Source organism: Pseudopodoces humilis, chromosome 28 (assembly GCF_049639895.1).
Source record: "Pseudopodoces humilis isolate 2021_Gansu_Grassland_sample_001 chromosome 28, ASM4963989v1, whole genome shotgun sequence".
Lineage (NCBI taxonomy): Eukaryota > Metazoa > Chordata > Aves > Passeriformes > Paridae > Pseudopodoces > Pseudopodoces humilis.
Window position 1 is genome coordinate 3,501,029 of NC_142227.1, and position 21,268 is coordinate 3,522,296.

General features: G+C 55.9%; 3 protein-coding genes across 8 annotated transcripts in view; 1 reads left to right on the plus strand and 2 right to left on the minus strand.

The window, feature by feature from the left end:
* The first annotated feature begins 353 nt into the window (after nt 1–353).
* IFI30 (IFI30 lysosomal thiol reductase) lies at nt 354–2,195 on the plus strand. The gene is made up of 7 exons (XM_005531244.3): nt 354–521; nt 1,099–1,278; nt 1,355–1,429; nt 1,505–1,600; nt 1,686–1,838; nt 1,921–1,989; nt 2,073–2,195. Exons 1-7 carry the CDS (start codon nt 399–401, stop codon nt 2,136–2,138), a joined length of 762 nt encoding a protein of 253 aa, XP_005531301.1. The 5' UTR covers nt 354–398; the 3' UTR covers nt 2,139–2,195.
* A 1,069-nt stretch (nt 2,196–3,264) lies between these two features.
* Nucleotides 3,265–5,652, minus strand: LOC106628610 (uncharacterized). The gene is made up of 4 exons (XM_088067748.1): nt 5,527–5,652; nt 5,223–5,399; nt 4,798–4,996; nt 3,265–4,464 (listed from the first exon to the last, which is right to left on the minus strand). The coding sequence occupies exons 2-4, from the start codon at nt 5,387–5,389 to the stop codon at nt 3,676–3,678; spliced, it is 1,155 nt and encodes a 384-aa protein (XP_087923874.1). The 5' UTR covers nt 5,390–5,399; nt 5,527–5,652; the 3' UTR covers nt 3,265–3,675.
* A 2,564-nt stretch (nt 5,653–8,216) lies between these two features.
* The window catches only part of RFX2 (regulatory factor X2), a 63,465-nt gene continuing 50,413 nt past the window's right edge, over nt 8,217–21,268 (minus strand). For all 6 annotated transcript variants that reach the window (XM_088067678.1, XM_088067677.1, XM_088067675.1 and 3 more), the window contains 11 exons: nt 20,299–20,418; nt 19,250–19,365; nt 18,343–18,461; nt 17,907–18,019; nt 15,700–15,851; nt 14,794–14,891; nt 13,642–13,791; nt 12,615–12,823; nt 12,160–12,313; nt 10,686–10,728; nt 8,217–10,560 (listed from right to left, as the gene is read on the minus strand). In XM_088067678.1, the coding sequence (XP_087923804.1) occupies nt 10,454–10,560; nt 10,686–10,728; nt 12,160–12,313; nt 12,615–12,823; nt 13,642–13,791; nt 14,794–14,891; nt 15,700–15,851; nt 17,907–18,019; nt 18,343–18,461; nt 19,250–19,365; nt 20,299–20,418 (1,381 nt within the window). In that variant the 3' untranslated portion in view covers nt 8,217–10,453. The remainder of the gene's footprint in view (nt 10,561–10,685; nt 10,729–12,159; nt 12,314–12,614; nt 12,824–13,641; nt 13,792–14,793; nt 14,892–15,699; nt 15,852–17,906; nt 18,020–18,342; nt 18,462–19,249; nt 19,366–20,298; nt 20,419–21,268) is intronic.

Sequence of the window (21,268 nt, forward strand, 5' to 3'; positions counted from 1 at the left end):
CTGCAAACCGGGGAACGACGAGGTTCCTCCCCGCTCGGCCCCGAAATTGAGCTCGGGCTGTGTTGGGCTGCACCCCCTTCCCGCAGCTGCCCCGGCACCCCCGGGCCGGGCTGGAGCCAGCCCCGGTTCCAGCTCGGGGAGCTCCACGCGTGGCTGCTCCAGGCTGGGTTTCACTCCCGGACCTGTCACAACCCGCGGGGAATCGGCGGCTGCGAGCCCAGAGCTCCCGGGCAGGGACAGCGGGGACCCGGTGGCCGGAGCCCCACGTGGGCCGGAGCGTCACGGGAGGCGGCGGCTGGGGCGGCAGGAGGGGCAGGAAGGGCGCAGGAGGCGGGGGCAGCCGAGCCTTAAAAGTCCCCGCTGGGACGGGCTCGTTTCCGCGTCACCCCGGCTTCCTCATGGTCCCCGCGGTGCCGCTGGCTCTGCTGGCCCTGCTGGCCCCGGGGCTCGCGGTGGCCCCCGGCTGTGATTACCCTGCCCACCGCTGGTGCAGCTCGCGGGACATCGCCGTCGCCTGCCAGGTCAGAGCCGCTGCTGCTGCCGGGGCTGGGGACAAGGGCAGCGCCACCCGGCAGCGGGGACGAGGGGACGGGGCTGGGACAGCGCCTGGAGCGAGCAGCGCTGAGGCACAGGCTGTGCCATGGACAGGGATGCTGAGCCTCGGGTGCCACACGGGCACTACGGCAATCCCCAGCACCCCTGGGGAATGGCTTTGGTCCAGCCGGACCCTGCCCGCGGCCCCTCCCCGGCTGCCGCCGGCGCTTCTGCTTTTCGGCTTATTCTGCCCCAAGCAGTCACCGTCCTGTGAGCCCCACGGGGCTGCAGCTTCCCCCTGGCCCTGCCCCCACCCAGGCATGTCCTGGTCTAAATTTGTTTTCCCCTGAAATATTTTGGGGAAGTTCTGGTGGAAAGCCCCAGCGCTGGGTTCAGCCCCGCACAGGAGAAAGCTCCCGGCCACTCTCACTTCCTCTAGCCCTGCACACACTCATCCTCCTTCTTCCCTGCATCCCTAGAGCTTTGCCCCGTCCCTGCAGATACGGGGATGGGGGGCTGCAGCCGTATCCCCCCCCGTGTACCCCGAAACCTCCCCGTGTGCAGGTGGAGAGCCGCTGTCCCAGCCTCCCGCGCCCCGCGGCCGCGCCCGTGCAGCTCAGCCTGTACTACGAGAGCCTGTGCCCGGCGTGCCGCGAGTTCCTGGTCACCAAGCTCTTCTCCACCTGGCTGCTGCTGCCCGAAGAGATGCTGAACATCACCCTGGTGCCCTACGGCAACGCCCAGGTAGGAGCCGGCCCTCCCGGCGCCGCGGGCGCTCGCCCGGTGCCGCCGGCCCCGCTCAGACCGGTTGGTCCCGCAGGAGAGGAACGTCAGCGGGAAGTTGGACTTTGAGTGCCAGCACGGCCCCGAGGAATGTTTGGGCAACATGATGGAGGTGACGGTCCCCGTTCCCACGGTGCTGGCACTGGGGGGGTCCGGTGGCCCCTCACCACCCGCCCTGTCCCCGTAGGCCTGTCTGATGCACGAGGCCAAGAACTTCAGCACCTACTTCCCCGTCATCTTCTGCCTGGAGTCGGGCAGCTCCGTCACCAAGAACCTGGAGGCTGTACGTCCCCCTCCCCACCCCTTGTGCCCCACCTGGGGGCTGTCCCCATCCCCTTGACCGCCCCCACGTCCCCTGTGCCCGGCAGTGCCTGCAGATCTACGCCCCAGAGGTGGACAGTGGCCGCGTCGCCGCCTGCGTGCAGGGGGACACGGGGGTGGCCCTGATGCACCACAACGCCCAAGTGACCGAGGCACTGGACCCCCCGCACCAGTACGTGCCCTGGATCACCGTCAATGGGGTATGGCAGGGGGGAACTGGGGTGCCACCTAGGGCTGGGACACCGTGGGGACCCCCCTGACCGGCCCCGTGTCCCCCCACAGAAGCACACGGACGAGCTGCAGGCACAAGCAGAGGCTTCGCTGCTGGGGCTGGTTTGCCACCTCTACCAGGTGGGACAGGGCTCTGAGGGGACAGCAGGGCTTGGGGACACATCCCCATCCCTGCTGGGGCTCTAATGGCTTCTCTCTGGCAGGGGGAGAAGCCTGAAGCCTGTGGGGGCTCCAAGGCCCCGAAGTTCCCATCTGGCTGCAGGCGCTGAGGGAGGTTCTGGGAGCACCAGGAGAGAGGCCAATAAAAAGGATATTTTTGTTGAAAACCTCCAGGATCTGGAGTGGGGGAGCAGGGAGGGGGTGGTTTTGTCCTGACACAGTGGGAAGGGGAGAGGGGATTGCCCTCCAGACCTGGGAATTACCTGCTCCAGAGGTTCAGAAAGAAACTCCTCAAAGATTCTTGGGGAACTCTGCTGAGCAGCTCCCTGAGGAGCAGAACATCTCCTCTCTCCACGTCTTGGGAAGCGGCTCTGGTGTCCATCTTTCTCCTCCTCATCTTTCTTCAGGCACTGGGGCCAAGACCATCCCATTTCCCACCAATCCTTCTCCATTCCCAGCCAGCAGGTTTAGGATGGAGCTTTCCTGGTGGCTCCCTGAGCACTTGGGACAAGAAGTTCTCTCTTCAGGAGTTTCCCAGACCTGCTTGTCCCAGCAAAAGGCCATTCCCAGCTGGGCTCTGGGAAACAAAATCTCCACAAGGACAAGGAATTCTTGATCCAGAGAATTCTCACTACCTGTAGAACAAGTCCTCAGTGCTGGAGTCCTGGCTGGGTGATGGGCACCAGAACTCACACCTGCTTTGTTTTCCATCCCCCTCATCCTCAGCCAGAGGCTCCCAGCTGCAGGGACTGCCCTCAAACCTCTCCTCACACAAGGTGTGACCCCATCCCCTCACCAGCCCTGCCCACCTGAATCCTCCAGTCCAGCACTGCAGGCATGGGACTCATCCCACCACATCCCAGCTCTGGCTCCACACCAAGGGCTCTTGCACTGGCAGACCCCTGAGAGCCACCTGTAGCCTCCCTTAACCCTTTCCCAGAGGAGCTGGGGGGGCTGTGGGAGCAGCAGGACACAGGAGCCCCTCACATTCCATCCTGAGAGATGCCAGAGAGCCTTGAGCACCCAAGAGCCAGGAGGAACCATGGTCCTGCCACCACAGGCATCACTCCTGTCTCTCTCAGGCTCAGCCAACCTGGGCCACCTGCCCTGGGCACCCCTCAGTGTCCCCACCACCCCAAGGACAGCAAGGGAGGCAGCTGCAAGCAGAGACCCTCCTTCCCTTTAAAAAAACAGCAAAAAAGGGGGGGGAAAAATATCACAGCATCAACCAGAGAATGCCTGGAAACTTAATCTCTCTTTATTGCCCATTTCTCATCCAACACCTGGACCCCAAACCCAGCTCTGGGCCCTGAGCAAGCACAGTCCCAGCGGCACGAGCACAGCACGGCCCAGCTCCTGCTGCTGCTCAGCGTCTGCCTCGAGCATCATCCTTGCCCCAAAACTTCTGTCCCCTGGATCAGCTGCACTGCCACCGCCCACAGCTCGCAGGGCCACAGAAAATTCTTCTGCTCGAGAGAAAAAGGGAAAAGAAAGGAAATAATAAACCCTAACCCTGAATCTGAAGGAGTCTCAGCGCCGGAGGACGAGTTCTCCTCTCCCGAAGCTGCCGCCGGAGCCCTCGGGGCCGTGGGGCAGGCGCAGGACCCGGTCCCACAGGCCGAGGGGCTCCCAGGGTGCTGCCAGGGCTCAGCTGGGAGGAGCGCTGGCCGCAGGACAGAGCCCGCTGGCCCAGGGTGTCCAGGACCCCTCGGCGCTGCCCCGGCGGCTCTCGGCGCCCAAGCCCAGCCCGAGCGGGTCCCAGCCCCAGCCGGGGAGCAGCGAGCCGGGGAAGGCGCTGGAATTTCCAGGAGTGAAATCGCCGCCAGGCCAGGTCGGTGCCAGCAGGTCCTGCTTCAGGAGGAGGGACAGCGACCCCGAGGCATCATCATCCAACTCCGGAGAGCTGCTGGCCAGGGAAGCCCCGAGGCTGCGGGGGAAGCTCGGAGCAGCCTCCGGTCCCTTCCAGCCCGCCCGCTCCTCCTCGCCTTTCTTCTTCCCCCCCTTCCCGCACAGCCGCACCACCCTGACGCCGTGCCAGTCGCGGTGCCCGAGGCTCTCGAAGGCTCTGTGGGCGCTCTCCAGGCTCTCGTACTCCACCAGGGCACAGCAGCGGCTCAGCAGCTCGGGGAAGCGCCCCGAGTACCTGCGAACGTCCGAGGGCAGCTTGCGGCCCGGCCGCAGCAGGCGGATGGAGGCGATGGCTCCGAAGGGGCTGAACATCCTCGCGATGGTCTCCAGGAAGGTCTCCTGCAGCAGCAGCTCCTGCTGCCGCGGCTGCAGCTCCCAGGCCAGCAGCTTGCTGGGGGGGACGCTCAGCAGGTGCTCGGGGATGGGGAGCCGCCGCCTGACTTTGGTGCCCTCCTTGTTCACCTCCAGCAGCGCCGAGAACTTGAGGGCGTACAGGGTGAGGCGCCAGTCCCGGGTCAGGTATTTCACCTGTGCAGAGAGGGTGGAATCCCCATCGGTCTCCATCCCCCGCTCTCCACACCCTAAACCCACCCTTAGGGCAGGCTGTGACCCCAGCCAGTGCCCCCACGGCAATGTCCCCGACCTACGTGAGCACCTTTGGGGTCTGCACAGTCCCCAGTGTCCCCCAGGCTCTGACAAGAACCACAACTTCCCCCTAAGCCACACCACCAGCACTTCCCTGGGTTTTTTGGTGAAGGGATGAGCACTTCCAAAGCAGTCCAGGGAAGGCACGGGTAGAGGTGAATGCAGCCCTGGGGGTGTTTGAGCCCTGCATCACCAGACACGGCAGCCAGGACCCACCTTCTTGAAGGATGTCAGCAGCTTGATGCTGACAAAGCCCATCTTGTTCTTCTGCACGTGCTTGAGGAGGAAGGTGTCCTTGGCCAGGTTCTCGTCGGACAGGTAGAACTCCACCTGGGCCACGATCCTGCGCACCAGCTGCGGGTCTGGGGCCGAGCAGCTGCAGTCCAGCAGAGCCACCCCCAGCTCGCAGGAGTTCCTGGCACAGCAGAGGGGACACGGGCGTGAGCTGGTCCCAGGCACTGTGGTGGGACAGCAGAGGCACCACGGGCACCAGGGCTGCCACCAGCCTTGCCCTGGGCACAGGGAACAGCCCCGTGAGCCTCCCAGGAGAGCCAGGCTGAATCAAACACGTCCCAGACACGGGATATGTCCCCTGAGGGTGAGCACATGCAAGGAGCAGGGCCCAGCCCCTCCCCACGTACCCGCTGTAGCTCTCCACGATGTCCTCCTGGCCGAGCAGGGCAAGGGAGCAGCTCCGTGGAGGAGGGACAGGCTGTGCCAGGAGGGAATTCCTCGGTGCAGGCACCGGAGTGCTGCAGCTGGGCTGGGAACTGAGCCCCAAGGCCGCTGCAGAGCCTCGTGCAGACATTGTCCTTCACCTGGGACAGCAGAAGGACAGCCCTGGGACACCCTGGCCACAGCAGCCCTGGGACAGAGCCCTGCTCTGGGCTGCAGCCCCCAAACCCAGCCCAGGGGCACTGGAGGAGGTCATTGCTGTGTCCTTACCTGCTTGGTAGCACTGGAAGGGTGAAAGTTCTAAGTTCTAGCAGTACATCCCAGACACCCCAAGGCAGTAACTCCCAAATTCCCCTCAGCTCCAAACTAAGGCTCCCAAAGCACAAAGGCAAAAAAAAAAAAAAAAAAAAAAAAAAAAAAAAAAAAAAAGGAAAAAAGAAGAAAAAAAAAGAAAAAAGAAAGGAAAAGAAAATTAAAAAAAAGGAAAGAAAGAGAGAGAAAGCTCCTGGGGTGAGGGGGTGTGGGTTTATAAACACACCTTGAAGGAACTGCAGGGGTGGTTGTGGACCTGCCCCCAGACTGCCTGCTCCAGGTGAAACCTGTTTGTGGTTAAAGTGACCCAGCTGAGCCCTGGCTGAGCTGGGCTCCTCCTGCCTCAGCTGCAGAGCCAGGGAGAGGCAGGGTAGGGCCAGCAGAACCTGTCCCCTCTGGGACCCAGGGCAGCGGTGAATTGCAGCCACGAGCCCTCTCAGTCTGTGCCTCAGTGTCCCTGCCCTGTGCAGTGACAGCCACATGGAGGGGAGGGATTCTGTCCAGGGACTCCTTGGAGCTCTCAGTGCTGCCAGGGCAGCAGGGAAAGGCCCTTCTCCCTGCAGAAACATCCCCCAGGCCAGGGAGGGAGCAGGGCTGGGGGACAGGAGGACCCCTGGCTCCTTGGGGAAGGGTCTGGAATGAAACATCCCCATGGCCTGAGCCCCGTGCTGGGCAGCAGTGGGAAGGTGAGGACACAGAGGGCTGGGGACACTGAGCTGGGGACAATGCAGGGCAGAGGGAAACTGGAGCTGCCACTGAAGGGCTGATGCTGGGAGCCCACCTGAGCCTCTCCTGCCAGTGCAGGCAGGGGTTTGGCTGATGTTCCTGTACCCTGTGGCCACATGGACAGGCTGAGGGCTCCACTGGCACAAGAGGAGATGCTGTTTCAGACCAAATGATGGGAGAAGTTGCAAGCAAACAACAGAAGGTGGCTCTGGCCCCTGTTTTCAAATCTGTTTTTGTGTTGGTTCATTTTGAGAACTCCATCCCATTTCTCTTCACAAGTCCCCCTGTCCCAGAGGTGTGCTAGATGTAGGTGCCTGTCCTGACACTGTGGGGACAATCCAGGAGTGCCACACCATGAACCTAAAGCCATCCCAGCCACAGGACACATTCCTGAGGGGACAAACAGGGGGGTGAATCTGGGGCTCATCCCACCCTCCCATCCTGGCAGGATTGAAGCTCTCCAAGATGTCCCCAGATCAGCAGCACCTCCCAGGCTGGTGGCACTGCAGTGTCCCCTGCCCCTTGGGCTGCTCCCAAGGAATCCCTGGGCTGTGCCACCCTGCCCAGCTCCCAGGTTCTGGGATGAGCCCCAGGGACTGGCAATGTCCAGCTGCTTCTGGAATGTTGTCCCCCTGTGATTTCCCTGGGCTTGGTGTCAACCCTGGCCACCTGCCCTTCTCCTGCCACCTCCTGGTGCTCTCTGCTGGTTGGGAAGAGGTGGAATACAAAATGCTGGGATGCTTGTGCTGAAATCCCTGAGGGATTTGCCCATCTGGGAGGGGTGATGGAGCCAGAGGCAGGCTGGGGGTGGGGTGTAGGTACTAACAGGAGGATTTGGAGCTGTGTTTGCTTTCTGCTTAGAGGCAGATTTTCTCAGGGTTAGGAGGTGCTGCCCAGCTCCCCTGGGGGAAATAATCTCCTGCTTCCAGACTCGAGATTCCCAATGGAAGAGGCTCTGTCTGGTCCAGCCAGACTGGGCTTAATCCAGAGGGAGAGTGAAGCAAAGGCCAGAGGCTGAACCTTCCTGAGGGGTCAGAGCAGGAATGCCCCAGCACTTGTCACATCCCTCCTCATCCTCACTGCTCCCATCCTCTCAATTAGTCTGGAAGCTTAATTAGAAAATCCTCCTGTGGCCCTGTGTCTGATCCATCAGCCTCTCCTCCCCTCTGAGGCTGTGACACACCAGCTGCTGCTCCAGGGGGAATCTGCCCTCCTGCACACCCCGGATCCCTGCCCCAAACTGCTTTAATTGCCCTGCCCTGGGCAGCTCCTGCATCCCCCCGAGGCTGCTGCAGCATCTCCAGGCACCTCTCAGGCCTCACAGAAGAAATGGGACCACGACACTCCTTGTGCAGGCCTGAGCATGGATACATGTTTATTGCTGTTCAGGTTTAGCTGGGAATTGTGTGCAGGGGGGTTTGGGTGCTTCTCCAGCCTCCTCACACGCTGCTGCAGAGCTCCAGAGCATCTCCTTTGCATGCTGGCTTCCCTCAGAGGAAGAGCTGAACTTCCTGTGGCCCTCAGTGGGAGCAGGGCACTTAAGATTTGGTTGCTCAGTTGTTTTTTCAGACTCTCTTATCTCATCAGCAAGATCCCAAGTGTGGACTCTGACCCGGGGAGTTTTCATGGTTATGTACATTTAAATCTGCCTCTCTCACTCTCTCCCTTCCATGGGAGACATTTACACACAAACACCACCCTGGCACAACAGCGTGGGACAGAGGGAAGATGTGCCACTGCACACACTCTCCTTTCACTTGCCATTAGGAAAGCGTTTGGAAGTGTCACAGCTGCCTTAGTGCCACTGGGAATGAGAAAATCAGAGATTTGGACAGAATATTCTCTGCTAGGCAAATGTGCACGAGACCCCTGGAAAAGCTCACACCAAACACTGCATCATTAGAAACCATAATAATAAAAGCTATTTATGACACGGCCTTTATTCACAGAGAGATTTGCCCCAGGGCTTTGTTTTTGCAGTTTAGCTTGATGACAGATCCCCCACTCTGCCCTGTAGCCCACAGCACCCCAGTGCAGTCCACAGCATCCCAGGGCAATCCACGTCAGCACAGACCCCCGGGACATGGGAAAGGGGGATAAACCCTGCTGAGCTCCCCCAGCTCAGCCCCACGGGAGCCTCCCCCGCACTGCCACCGCAGGAACAGGCAAAGGGATCCAGACAGGGAAATGCCACTGGAGAGCTGAGCCCCCCGGTCTGTGCCAGCCCCTCCCTACCTGGGGTGGGCTGCTGGGCCAGTCTGAGCAGTGCTGGGCCAGTCTGAGCAGTGCTGGGCCAGTCTGAGCTGAGCTGGGCCAGTCTGAGCTGAGCTGGGCCAGTCTGAGCTGTGCTGGGCCAGTCTGAGCTATGCTGGGCCAGTCTGAGCTGAGCTGGGCCAGTCTGAGCTGAGCTGGGCCAGTCTGAGCAGTGCTGGGCCAGTCTGAGCAGTGCTGGGCCAGTCTGAGCAGTGCTGGGCCAGTCTGAGCTGAGCTGGGCCAGTCTGAGCAGTGCTGGGCCAGTCTGAGCTGAGCTGGGCCAGTCTGAGCAGTGCTGGGCCAGTCTGAGCTGAGCTGGGCCAGTCTGAGCTGAGCTGGGCCAGTCTGAGCAGTGCTGGGCCAGTCTGAGCTCTGCTGGGCCAGTCTGAGCTGAGCTGGGCCAGTCTGAGCTGAGCTGGGCCAGTCTGAGCTGTGCTGGGCCAGTCTGAGCTGAGCTGGGCCAGTCTGAGCTGAGCTGGGCCAGTCTGAGCTGAGCTGGGCCGGTCTGAGCAGTGCTGGGCCAGTCTGAGCAGTGCTGGGCCAGTCTGAGCTCTGCTGGGCCAGTCTGAGCTGTGCTGGGCCAGTCTGAGCTGAGCTGGGCCAGTCTGCACTGAGCTGGGCCAGTCTGAGCAGTGCTGGGCCAGTCTGAGCTGTGCTGGGCCAGTCTGAGCTGAGCTGGGCCAGTCTGAGCTGAGCTGGGCCAGTCTGAGCTGAGCTGGGCCAGTCTGAGCAGTGCTGGGCCAGTCTGAGCTGAGCTGGGCCAGTCTGAGCTCTGCTGGGCCAGTCTGAGCTGTGCTGGGCCAGTCTGAGCTCTGCTGGGCCACCCCGAGCAGGGGAAATGGGAACAAGGCCCACCCTAAGGCACAGTGGTCACACACCCTCGCCCCTGCTCCGTCTGGGCAGGACATGGAGTGGGAATTTCACAAACCCCAGGATGTGGGACCAGTTCCTGTCTGCCTGGGCACCGTGGAGGATGGGGATTGCCATGGGACTGCCATGGGACTGCCATGGGATTGCCATGGGATTGCCATGGGACTGCCATGGGATTGCCATGGGATTGCCATGGGATTGCCATGGGATTGCCATGGGACTGCCATGGGATTGCCATGGGACTGCCATGGGACTGCCATGGGATTGCCATGGGATTGCCATGGGACTGCCATGGGATTGCCATGGGACTGCCATGGGATTGCCCCCAGGCATTGTGGCACGGGGGACAATGAACAGGTTCTGCCTCCAGCTGTCACTGCCTCGGAGTCCTTTGGTATCTTGAGTCAGCCCGACGGCGTCCCAGGAGCATTGGGGTGAAGTGCTGAGCTGGGCAGACACGGGAGCAGGTGGGAATGCTCATCCCATAGTCCCAGAGCACGCCTGTGCCCGCTGGGATGGGCAGCCTGGAGCCTCTCCCCAGGGACAGGAGACACCAATGGCCCTGCGCTCCCTGGGACGAGAGATTTGGCAAAGCCAGAGCCGGGACAGCTTGTCTGGAAGGGCTGGAGGAGAAGGGCCGGGGATTTTTCCTTCTTCTTGGGCACTGATTGGTTCAAGTTTGTATCACAGTGAAGTCTGAGACGTGGGGAAGGAACCCAAAGCACCTTCCCTGTCGGAGAAGCCTCCTGTGTGCGCCTCGCTCCGGCCTGAGAGCGAGCACAGCTTCTCCCAGCCAGGCACATCCCACCTGCTGCTGACCACAGAGCTTCCATCCCTTGGGAGCAGATGCAGCTTCTCCCTCCACTCTGGGGGGACACTGGTGGCCAAACCAGCCCCGTCCCAGCGCCTGCCCCGGCTCAGCCCATCCTCACACACAAGTAAACATAAAGAGAAACTAAGAGGCACTATAATAACGCAGATCCGGGGAGGCGCAGGCTCGGCACACCCAGCCAGGCTCCGGATGGCTGTCCCGGTGTCAGATGTCCTGCAGGGAGTGGCCGGGCTCGCTGCGCTCCCGTTTCACCAGCGGCTCCCCCAGCGCCCGCTCCGGCTCCGCCTCGGTGCCCAGCTCGCCGATGTCATCTGCAAAGGACACGGCTCAGAGCAGGAGCCACCCCGAGCTGCTGCCCAGCACAGCCGGCACCGGGCTCCCCCTCCCGCAGCCATCCCACCCTGCCCTGAGAGCCCCCGGCAGGGACGGGAGGTACCTTTGTCCAGCAGTGTCGGGGACAGGGATGTGAGGTCACCAAACTGAAAGGAAAAGGAGTCGGGGGTCAGTGAGGCTCTGGGGGAGCCAAGGTGCCAGACCAAACAATTCCCATCACCTGTGAGCATCAGTGCTGGTGGTGGAGAGCAGAAGCCAAAACCAACCACAGGTTTTGGGGGGAAAAGCCTTTTGTTGCCATTCACACGTCTGGGCAAACACCACACACACCAATCCAGGGCAGGATTTAGCTCTGGAATGAAGGGAGAAATTTTTCCATCTTCCAAGTGATGACCAAGTGCTACCACAGGCAAAAGTGGTGCCTATTCTCCAGCCCTTTCCACCTCCCAGGCATTTGCCTTCTCCTCTCCACCCTGAGCTCTCTGCAAAGCCTTTGCAGGGCTGGCAGGGTTTGGCCAGCGTGGTGCCAAGCAGAACCAGAGAGCTCCTTGGCTCTGCAGATGTGCTGTCCCCTCTCAGTGACGGGCTCTGAGACACCAAACTGCTGCAACAGCAACGCTGAAAAGTCATGGAAAGCTGGGCAGCAGCAGGAGCTGAGGAGAGGGAATTGCAAAATTCAGTGGGAATGGAAAGACACGATTCATTCTTTGCTGGGAAGAATCAGCCTCCTCCTGGAGAACAGGAATATTGCAAGGGTTTAATGAAGGGAAAGCCTGAGGGATGAGAGCCTCCCCCAGCTGGCTTTTGCTGGGAGCCGGTCTCTGCCTTTCATGTTCCTTAAATATCAATAAAGGCAGAACCAACAGGCTTTGGTTGGCCTGGCTCCCTACATGAGCTCTGTGGAAGCTTCGAGGAGCAAATGAGATCAGTTTTCAGCACATGGGCTCAGTTTTAAACTCACAGTAGTTTCAATATTGCTGTCACAGGCTCATCTGGGGTTTTTAACTGTATTTCAGAGGGAAAAACTGGATGTGGCTTCAGCTAGGCAGGACAGGACCTGCCTGCAAGCCAGGTACCAGACTTAATGATTGGTGAACAAAAAAAAACCCTAAACCTTCACAAACAGCCCAGACAGCCCCATCATCCTTTTCTTCATCTCAAAAACAGAGAGAGTGGCTGACTGTGCATGTAATGCTGGAGCTTCTAGAGGCCTGGAGAAGTTCAGCTGCTGAAAGCATCTTTTGGATCATTTTTGCTTGGTTTAGATGGACTTTGCCTTGTCAGGAATCCCAAAGTCAGGGCTGGCAGTCACAGGTGCTGCAGAAAAGTGGGGAGATCCTTCCCCTCCCTCCTCCACACCTCCAAAGCCCAAATGATGCTCAACCACCCCAAACCCCAAACCCACCAGCTCAGAGAAGATGCTCCAGGAGCTCTCCTTGTGCCAGGCACTCAAAACAACTCAGCAAATAATTTTTATTGTAAAACGAGCCGAGGGCACGGTGTGGTTTTTGAACCAGCGGTGTCTCTTGAGGAGCTGCTTATTTTGGGTTGGTTTGTAGGGAATAAAGGATTCTCACCTCTCCCATGACTGCAATTGGGGTCTCCCCCGTGGCCTGGGCCACACGATGCTCCACCAGGTAGAACATGTACTCATCATAGAGCAGGCGGATCAGGTGGAAGGAGCCAAAGCTGGCGGCGCTGCGCAGGGTGAGGTCACGGATCACCATGGAGCTGAAACATGGACAGGAAGCAGAAATTTTGGGTTGAGTTTTACACCTGTGCCATGGCTGATGTGAATTCTGGACCCTGGAGGTACTATGGGACCCAACACTGTGTCTGCCTCTGACCCACAAGTATCAAAACACGTTAAGAAATCAGTTTATGGAGCATCCTATCCCCTTCCTGAAAGGATACCAGAACCACAATTAACCAGAGTTTCATGGGAATAAAGAACTTGGCCTTGGCTTTTCAAGGAGCTCTTTCCATGCCCCAAGCCTGACACAGAAATACCCCCAAAATAAGGAAAATGTACCTGTAGAAGGACCACTTCAACAGGAACTGCCTGGCTGCCTTGGGGAAGCTGGGGCTGCCCTCATGATGCTTCAACACTTGAGTGACAACATTGTCCAGCCAGCTGGCCCACTGATCCAGAGAGCTCTGCTGCTGCAAAGTCAGCTTGAAATCCTGCTCCAGCTTCTGCACCATGCCCTCCTCACACTGGCACACCCACGAGGCCTGCTCCTGCTCGGGAGGAAGGGCTCACAGTTACTCATTCCCTGCTCCTGCTCGGGAGGAAGGGCTCACAGTTACTCATTCCCTGCTCCTGCTCGGGAGGAAGGGCTCACAGTTACTCATTCCCTGCTCCTGCTCGGGAGGAAGGGCTCACAGTTACTCATTCCCTGCTCCTGCTCGGGAGGAAGGGCTCACAGTTACTCATTCCCTGCTCCTGCTCGGGAGGAAGGGCTCACAGTTACTCATTCCCTGCTCCTGCTCGGGAGGAAGGGCTCACAGTTACTCATTCCCTGCTCCTGCTCGGGAGGAAGGGCTCACAGTTACTCATGCCAGGCCTGCACGGTACTGTATCCCAACCCAGGAATTAATTTCTAGCAGGCAAGGGCTGCAAACCAGCTCTGATTCATGGCCCCTCTGATCTGTCTGGACCACAGTAATTTTAGAGCTACATCATTGTTGGTAGCGCTTTATTCTTCACTGGAAAAGCAGTAAAGCATTGGAATGGGGTGCCCAGGGAAGTGGTGGAGTCACCACTCCTGGAAGTGTTCAAAAAATGAGTGGAGGCCATGGTTTAGTGGGCATGGTGGGGTTCTGGATGGTCCTGGAGGTCCTTTCCAGCCTTAATGATCTGTGAGTTTTACAGAAGCTCCTTTTCCACTGCTCACAGCGAGGTGGAAGATTTACCCGGTAAAGTAACACCAAACCCATCGCCTTGTTCATTCAGCTGGGCTCCAGCACCGGGAACCGAGCACTGGTTTCAGGCAGAGAACCTGGCTGTGGAGCCCCTCTGGTGGAGCAGGAGAGGAGGAGAGGAGCCCGTGGGTTACCTGCACGTTGGCGAAGTCCACGCGGTTGAGGTCGCTGAGCATCTGGTTGATCTGGGACGTGTTCTGCAGCACGGCGCGCGCCGCCTGCGCCAGGTGGTTGAGGGACGTGTACCTGCGCAGGGTCTGGGCAAAGGCACTCACCACCCCCACCTGCAACACAGCAGTGGGGCTGCAGGGCATGCTCTGCTCCCTGGCCAGCCCCACACGCACCAGCACGGGCAGCGCTGCAGCCACCGGCCCTGCAAGCGTTCAAAACACGCTTGGGACGCGCTTCAGCGGTGGCCTGGGCGGTCCTGGGGGAGTGGTCGGACTCAAATCATCTTAAAGGTCATTCCCAACCTAATCCTTGTGCCAGGCACTCGGAACAACTCGGTCAGCCCTTGGGCACAGGTGGTTGTAAAACACGTTGAGGGCGCAGTGTGGTTTGTGAAGCAGTGGTGTCGCTTTGGGTGCTGCTTGGTTTGGGTTGGTTTGGAGGGAATAAAGGATTTTGACCTCTCCCATCACCTCTCCCTGGTTGTCTGGGCCACACAATGCTCCACCAGGTACAACATACACTCATCATAAAGCAGTGGAAGGACCCAAACCTAAATAATTCTACCGTTCCATTATTTATTGTCTTTAAGCTATCAGGTTTTCACGCTCTGCCTCCAGCAGAGACCAGCAAGGTGGGAAGAGGCAGCAAGAATCCCTGGCTTTAGGTCAGCAGGAGCCTTGGGGCAATGCCACTCACTCCTGTGCTTTCCAGGAGGACAGTCCAAGGCTGAGATAACAGGGAATGGTCCCTGGAGCACTCCAGAGCTCCAGGAGCGTTTGGACAGCGCTCTCAGGGATGCTAAGGGTGGGATTGTTGGGGGGTCTGGGCAGGGCCAGGGGCTGGTGATGACCCCTGTGGGTCCCTTCCCACTCAGGACATTCTGTGGCTCTGTGATTTTCTCCCACCTAGCTTTATCTGCAATTTCAGGACACAGGAATGGCTCCACCATCAGCTTCTGGTACAAAGGAATTGCCCCACCTGTCCTCCCACTCCCGGCTGGTTTTGGTTCAGAATCAATCATTGCACCGTGCCAGGTGGCCAAACCCCAGCAGGAATTTCCAATCCCTGTGGAAAACTGCAAGATGGAGACACACTCTGGGCCCACCTCTGCTCACCTTGGTCTGCACGACCTGTGGGGGGAATTCACTCATGGCATTCATCAGCCACCCTTCCAGACTCTTGGCAAAGTTCCGGATCGCCTGGGTCAGCGTGCCTGCAAAGAAGGCTGCACAGTCAGAAAGGCTGATCTGTAGCATTTTGGGGCACCACTTTCTAGCTTAGGATAGCCCAGCCCGTGGTCTGGTTAGCTGAGATGTCAACTCAGCACCAAGGAAATCAGCAGGGTTGATGCACTCCAATTATTCTTTGATGTTATTACTCAAACTCTTATTATTAATTTTCCTTTTCATTTTTCTTTTTCATTTTTTCTTATTCTTACTCTTTCTCTTATCATTACTTTTATGACAAATGGACTTAATGATCTTAGAGGTATTTTCCAACCTAAACATTTCTATGTTTTTTTTATTATTCTTACTTTCTTTTCTCCTTTTCTTATTCATGGCCCTTCTGAGCATTTTCCAAGCATTAAAATTTGCTCTTCAAAGACACCCTTGCGTCCCAGCTTGTGACAGCCCTTAGAGGGACATTTGGGAATCCAAATCAGAGAGAAAACCCTCAATACCCCATCATTAATCTCCCAAAAAAGCTGACTCCTAATTTCCAGGAGTGCAGTCAGGGACAGGACCTGTTCAAACAAAGACACCCAAGGAACCACATCCCAAAGAGCTCCCATATCCAAACTGTGCTTTTTGCCTGATTCCTGGCCAAAATCAGATGTGATATAAAACACACCCCATTTAAAAGGGAGAGGAATTCCCAGGGGGTAAAATGCTGCAGGGGGAACTCTGCTCTTGTCATTGTATTTGAGACAAACACCTCCAAGTGGGCTTTTACAGTGGAAATTTTCATGGTAGCCAGAGTGAGATGGGACTCAGGTCCCTGGTGGGGCTGTGGGTACTCACTGGGCACTGGCCTGAGCACGTCAGGGATGAGGATCTCCACCAGGGCCTGGTACAGGATGTGGTCACAGCTCCTCATCCACTTGAGGATGGGCTCGTACTTGCACAGGGTGATCAGTTTGTCCTTTGGGAGGGTCCCTTCAGGTTCCTCTTCACTGCAGGAGAAGGAGGGGGAAGGAGACAGAGTTAGCAGCAGGTTTGCATTCAGTGCTTTCCCCTTCCCTCTGCATTTCTAACTCAAATTTTCAGCAGAAGAAAGATGCTTGTGTGCCTTGCAAAAGGAAATGTTTGACTGCTCGTGCAGGTTTTGTCCCTGCCAGCACCTCCCTGTCCTCGGGGCCAGAGCTCAGAGCAGTTTTCCCTCAAATCCACACTCTTGGTGCTTGGCCTGCCTTCCCCTCTTCCCTTTTTAACTTCACTGCCTCTCACACCCCCTGCTCGTGTGGGAACTGAGCTCCAGCACAGTCACTGCAGCCAGCAAAGGCTCAGCTGGCTCCTCCTCACAGCCCCAGCTCTTCCCAAAACCTTCCCACCTCTCTCCTCTGCTCTCACCCTCCTGAGCCCTGGGGACGAAAACCTTGCAGTCAGTGTAGGGACAGATTAGCTGATATCGAGATGTTTTCAAGGTGTTTAACACCTCCAAATGCTGAATGTTTTCAGAGGAAGGAGACTGAATGTTTGAATTGAATTTGTGGATGTATAAAGGCACAAGAAAGAGCAGAAACCTGAGTGCACTGCCAGAGCATCACAGCAGAGCTGCTCACCCACACATTATGCTGGGAACTGGGAATTTGGAAGGGTCTTTCCCCATGCATTGCATCAAAATCAGTAAAGCCAAGCCTTGCACATGCTCTAAAGGGGAGCTTTGAGCCTCAGCCTGCAGCCTTTTAGTGCTGAGCTCCATGGGCATAACTCCTGGAGAATCCCACAAGGAAAAACAGGTCATGAAACTTGTGAAGTGCATCCATGTTCTGCATCTTCTCACACTTCCAGTGTGCCACTTCCTAATATTTGGGGTTTATATTTATATGTTTATATAAAGAAGGGGCAGGAGTGTGTCATTTACCTCTCTGGGTTACTGGCAGGGGTGGGAGAAGTGGGAGAGCCCTGCAGAAAAGCTGCCTCCAGATTCCCCTGTGTACCTAGAAACAGCTCCTGGGGTGTTGCAATCTGCCTGGGAGCTGTTCCCTCAAGAAAATGAGATTTTTAAACCAAGCAAACACAGCTGCAGTGATTTCTTGCAGGAAAATATCCCCTGGGCAACATCTACAGGACCATATTCTACAGATTTTTGAGGGATTTTTGTCTATTACTCAATGTTTTACCATTTTTCTTCTGAATTGAAAACCTTTGTCTTTATAGCATCAGTAAGAGTGGACAGATTTGTGACAGAAATTTTAAGAAGAAACCTTCACTTTTTCAATTTTCACTGTTTTCACTTATTTCCATTTCCCCTGGCAGCAGCTCCCAGTGCATAAAGGATGAGGAAGAGGCACAGCAACGAGCCAGGCAGGAGTGAGAAGATTAAAGCAGCTTGGTTTGCAATGGTCTGCCTCAAAACATGAGGCACTGACAGGTCTGGGCAGCCAGGCAAGGCAGAGAGTCAGTCTGGATATCCCTAAAACCTCAGAGAATCCCTAAAATCGGAACCAGAGGATGGCACTGATTCCTGGCAGGGCATCACCACCCTCTGAGCCCTTGGGAGAGCAGGATCCCCTTCTGTGCTGCAGGAGGTGCAAGGGACACGGATGTCCAGGTTCAGGATGAGAGGAAACAGCCCCAAATCTCCCCAGGGGATGGTTTAGATTGGATATGAGGGAAGATTTCTTCACTGCACAGCCTGGTCAGGCATTGGACCAGGCTGTGCAGGACAGTGGTGGTGTCACCATCCCTGGAAGTGTCTAAAAACGTGTGGATGTGGCATTTGGGGCCGTGGTTGTGTGGTGACCACGGCAGTGCTGGGCTGATGGATGGACTCGATCATCTTGGAGGGCTTTTCCAACCTCAGTGACCCCACAGCTCTCTCATCAGAGCAGACACTGAGCTCTGAACTTTGCTTTCCAGTATTAAACACTTCCAACACTCTTTGTCACGGCTCTGCAGGGCAGAAAATCCTCCCAAATCCTCCAGATCACTCAAAAAGCCTAAAAACACCTCATGCACCTTCAAAAGAGATCTGCAGGCAGTGGAGAGGGAAGGCTGGGGAGTACCTGGAAGGCAGAGCAGTGGGGCCATCACTAGGGGGTGCCTTGGGACTCCAGAAGGATTGCCACAGCTTCTCGATGTAGTGAAACTGGAGGTGCATCACGACATCCAGAGTGGCCTGACAGCAGAGAACACCACGGGCTCAGCGCTCAGCTCGAGTGCTGCCACTCACAGGAAATAATTTACATGAAAAACAACGGAATTGGCACTGTTTTAGTAACCAACTGAACATGAAACAGGTCACACAGTGAAAAAAAAATCGATATTTGAGTTGTAATTCCTGGCAAATGAAGCGTTCCTGATTATATTCCAGTTTTTCCTAAGAGTGGGATATGAGCTGGCCACGTGAGTGATGCCCCACGTCAGGCAATAAATCAATTTCAATAATAATAATAATAATAAATCAACAAATAATCACCAAAGAATATTGCAAACAAGCACCTCACAGTGTCTCCTGTAGAGAACCTGCAGAGTTTTCACGTCGTTCAAGGTGAAACCTTCTTGTAAGAGGACGTTACCGAGATCAGGGGCTGGGAACTCGGGAAAGACATGGGTTACATCTGGGAAAAGAAATTGGGAAAGATGGAGAGGGTTAGGAAAGCCCAGAGTACAGGTGAGCACAAGGTGCTGCTCTCACTGGAGGCTCTTTTATGTTCCAGCTGGGATGAGACAGGAAAAGTGAGATAATTTAGTCCTTTCCCTGATTTGTGCTGTTACACTGAGAAAAAACAACCACAGCCCAATGGATTCAGTGGGGGAAGTAAAATGTTTCCTTTCTGTTTGTAATAAAAGAAACAAGAAAACATTATCCTCATCTACCATCCATTTGAATTTTCCTGAAGCCTGGAAAATGTCTCTCTGGCATCTAAGGGGAATAGAATTGGGCAGCAGAGGTGTCAGGAGCTGGGATTTGTGATGGAGACACAGACCCAGTGGGTCTGTTCCACAAGGAAAAGGTCAACAGGGATCATCTCCACTCAGATCCTCACTGCAGCCTTTGCAAAGAAGGGAATCTCTGTCCCCACTCTGGGCAGGACCTCCACTCTTCCATGGAATTTAGATAAAACCAGATGGATTAAAAACATACCATGAGGGACCCAACAAACCCATGGGCTCAAGGAAAATGCCTTCCTGGGGAGTCAGCAGATAAACTCAGCAAGTGTGACACTACAAAAACCTATACAACACATACTATATATAAAATATATATATATAAAAAATTTAAATGCTGTAGCTTTATTAGGAAGGCAAACAAATGCACAACAGTCAGGACTTGCTGGATCAAACCTTCCCCTTAAAGGCCAAATCCCAGATGTGGAATAACTCATCAGCAAAGGAGTCTCCTCACCTATGAACTGCTGGTGGTGCTGGCTCTGAGCAGCCACTGACTGCTCAGGGGTGGTGTGGGGGTTGCTGTTGGATGCACTCTCTGCCATCCCATCCATCTTCTGGGCTGCTCTGTACCTAAATTCCAGCAGAATTATGATGGGTGAGAGTCCACACAGACAGGAGAAAACACCTTACACAGACACATTTACATTTACTTATTTACAGCACAGATCTGTGAGTTTGTGGGGTGTTTGGTACATGTTCGAGGCAAATGTGTTGAGGGCTGATCATTTATATTGTGGACTCAAATGGAGGGGAAATGAGAAGCTCCTTTTGAAAAGCTTCCCCAGGAATGAATTAAAGGGGCTAAGAAGTTTGGTGATGCCAAAAAATCAAAAAAGAGAAGCAGAGCTGCAGTGGGCTCTAGAGCAGACTCTGTCTCAAGCACTGACTTGTGCATTTACTTTCTGTTTGGGAGCTGAAGAAATAAATTCTGCTCCTTCTGCACTTCAGCAAGAACCAGAAGTGTCCATGCTTGCAGGAGGCAATTCCAAATCCCTTTCCACACTGGGTTTTATCTGTAAAATTACTCAGCCACATTTAACACCATTTAACTTGCACTTTTGCACAGGAAAACATCCAAAACCCCCAAATCCACCCAAATCCAGCACAAGCTTCCAGGTCCTTCACATTGATTTGGCACCAGCATCTCCACAGCTGAGATCCTAAACCATTTTGGCTACAGGGAGGCCGTGAAAGGTGGCACACAGGGTGGGACACGGCACTGGCAAGGAGAATAGGCAGATAAATCCCTTTCCATGGAATTCCAGGAGAGTTTGGGTAGGAAAAGTCTTTTAAAGACCATTTGGTCCCTGCAGTGAGCAGGGAAATCTTCCACCAAAACAGCTTGCTCCAAATCTCATCCAACTTGGCCGTGGATGTTTCCAGGGATGGGGCATTACCTGGGATAGCTTTTGGACCTTTCCACAGCTCTGGCTTGAGCTTCCCACGCGGAGCCAAATCCCAGGGACCTGCTGAGGATTTTGAGAAGGGCCTGGGAGCACCTACCTCTGCTTCTGGTGGATGGGCTGCTGCCTCATGGCCATGTACTGGGTGTCCTCCTGCAGGCGGTTCAGCGGCGACTCCGGCTTCAGGCGGATCCCGTAGTAGTGATATTTGGAATTTCCCCTGGAAATACCAACTGAAGTTGGTGCAAGGGGCATTGTGGCCTTGGGTGCTTGGACAATCCACCCCATTTCATGCAGCACACGGCTGCCAAGCGCTGTTGGAGTGGCTGAAGGGATGAACTAATGAATTGCCATCATCTCCTAGGAAATTTAAACCCACATCTGGCCAACTGCAGCAGAATCCACGCTTAAACCTGGCCAGGTTTGCTCCAAGCAGCCCGTGGTGACTGGGGAAGAGGGGAGGGAAATGCTACAATACAAAGTGTTGATCAACAGAGTGACTGAAAGAGCACAGGGCACACATTGCTGTTTGATTAGGGTTTAGGGATTTGTTTTTTTCAATAAAAACGAGCCTCCATCTTTATCTAGACTTGGATAAAACGAGCCTGACTGAATGGCCCACTAGGAAAAGAAAAATGTCTTTGAGTTGCCAGCACTTCTGCAGCAGCAGCACCAGGCTTTGATGTGGTTTTGTCCTTGGAACTGCTGGTTTTTGCAGGTTTTGTAAAAACTGAAAGCACTCTCCAAGCACAGGGGGCTGGAATTCTTTCTCCTTTGCTGCTGTGGTGCTCCTTGGGGGGATGTGATCCCACCACATTGGAGAGAGATGTGTCAGCTGGAGTTTTTCCACCAAACTGGAATTTTTTGGTCCCAGTGGGAGCGAGGACAGTTCTGCAGCCATGGACACGTGGTGACAGTGTGTCCACCCTGGCTTTGGCCCATTTGTCACCATAAATGGGTGAATTGAGTCCTCAGAGGGAGAAGAGACCAAGCCAGGGGAGCACCAACAGCACCTCCAGAGCACAGAGTAGGGAAGCTTTAATCTCCTTTTCTGTGTCACTAAAACTGGG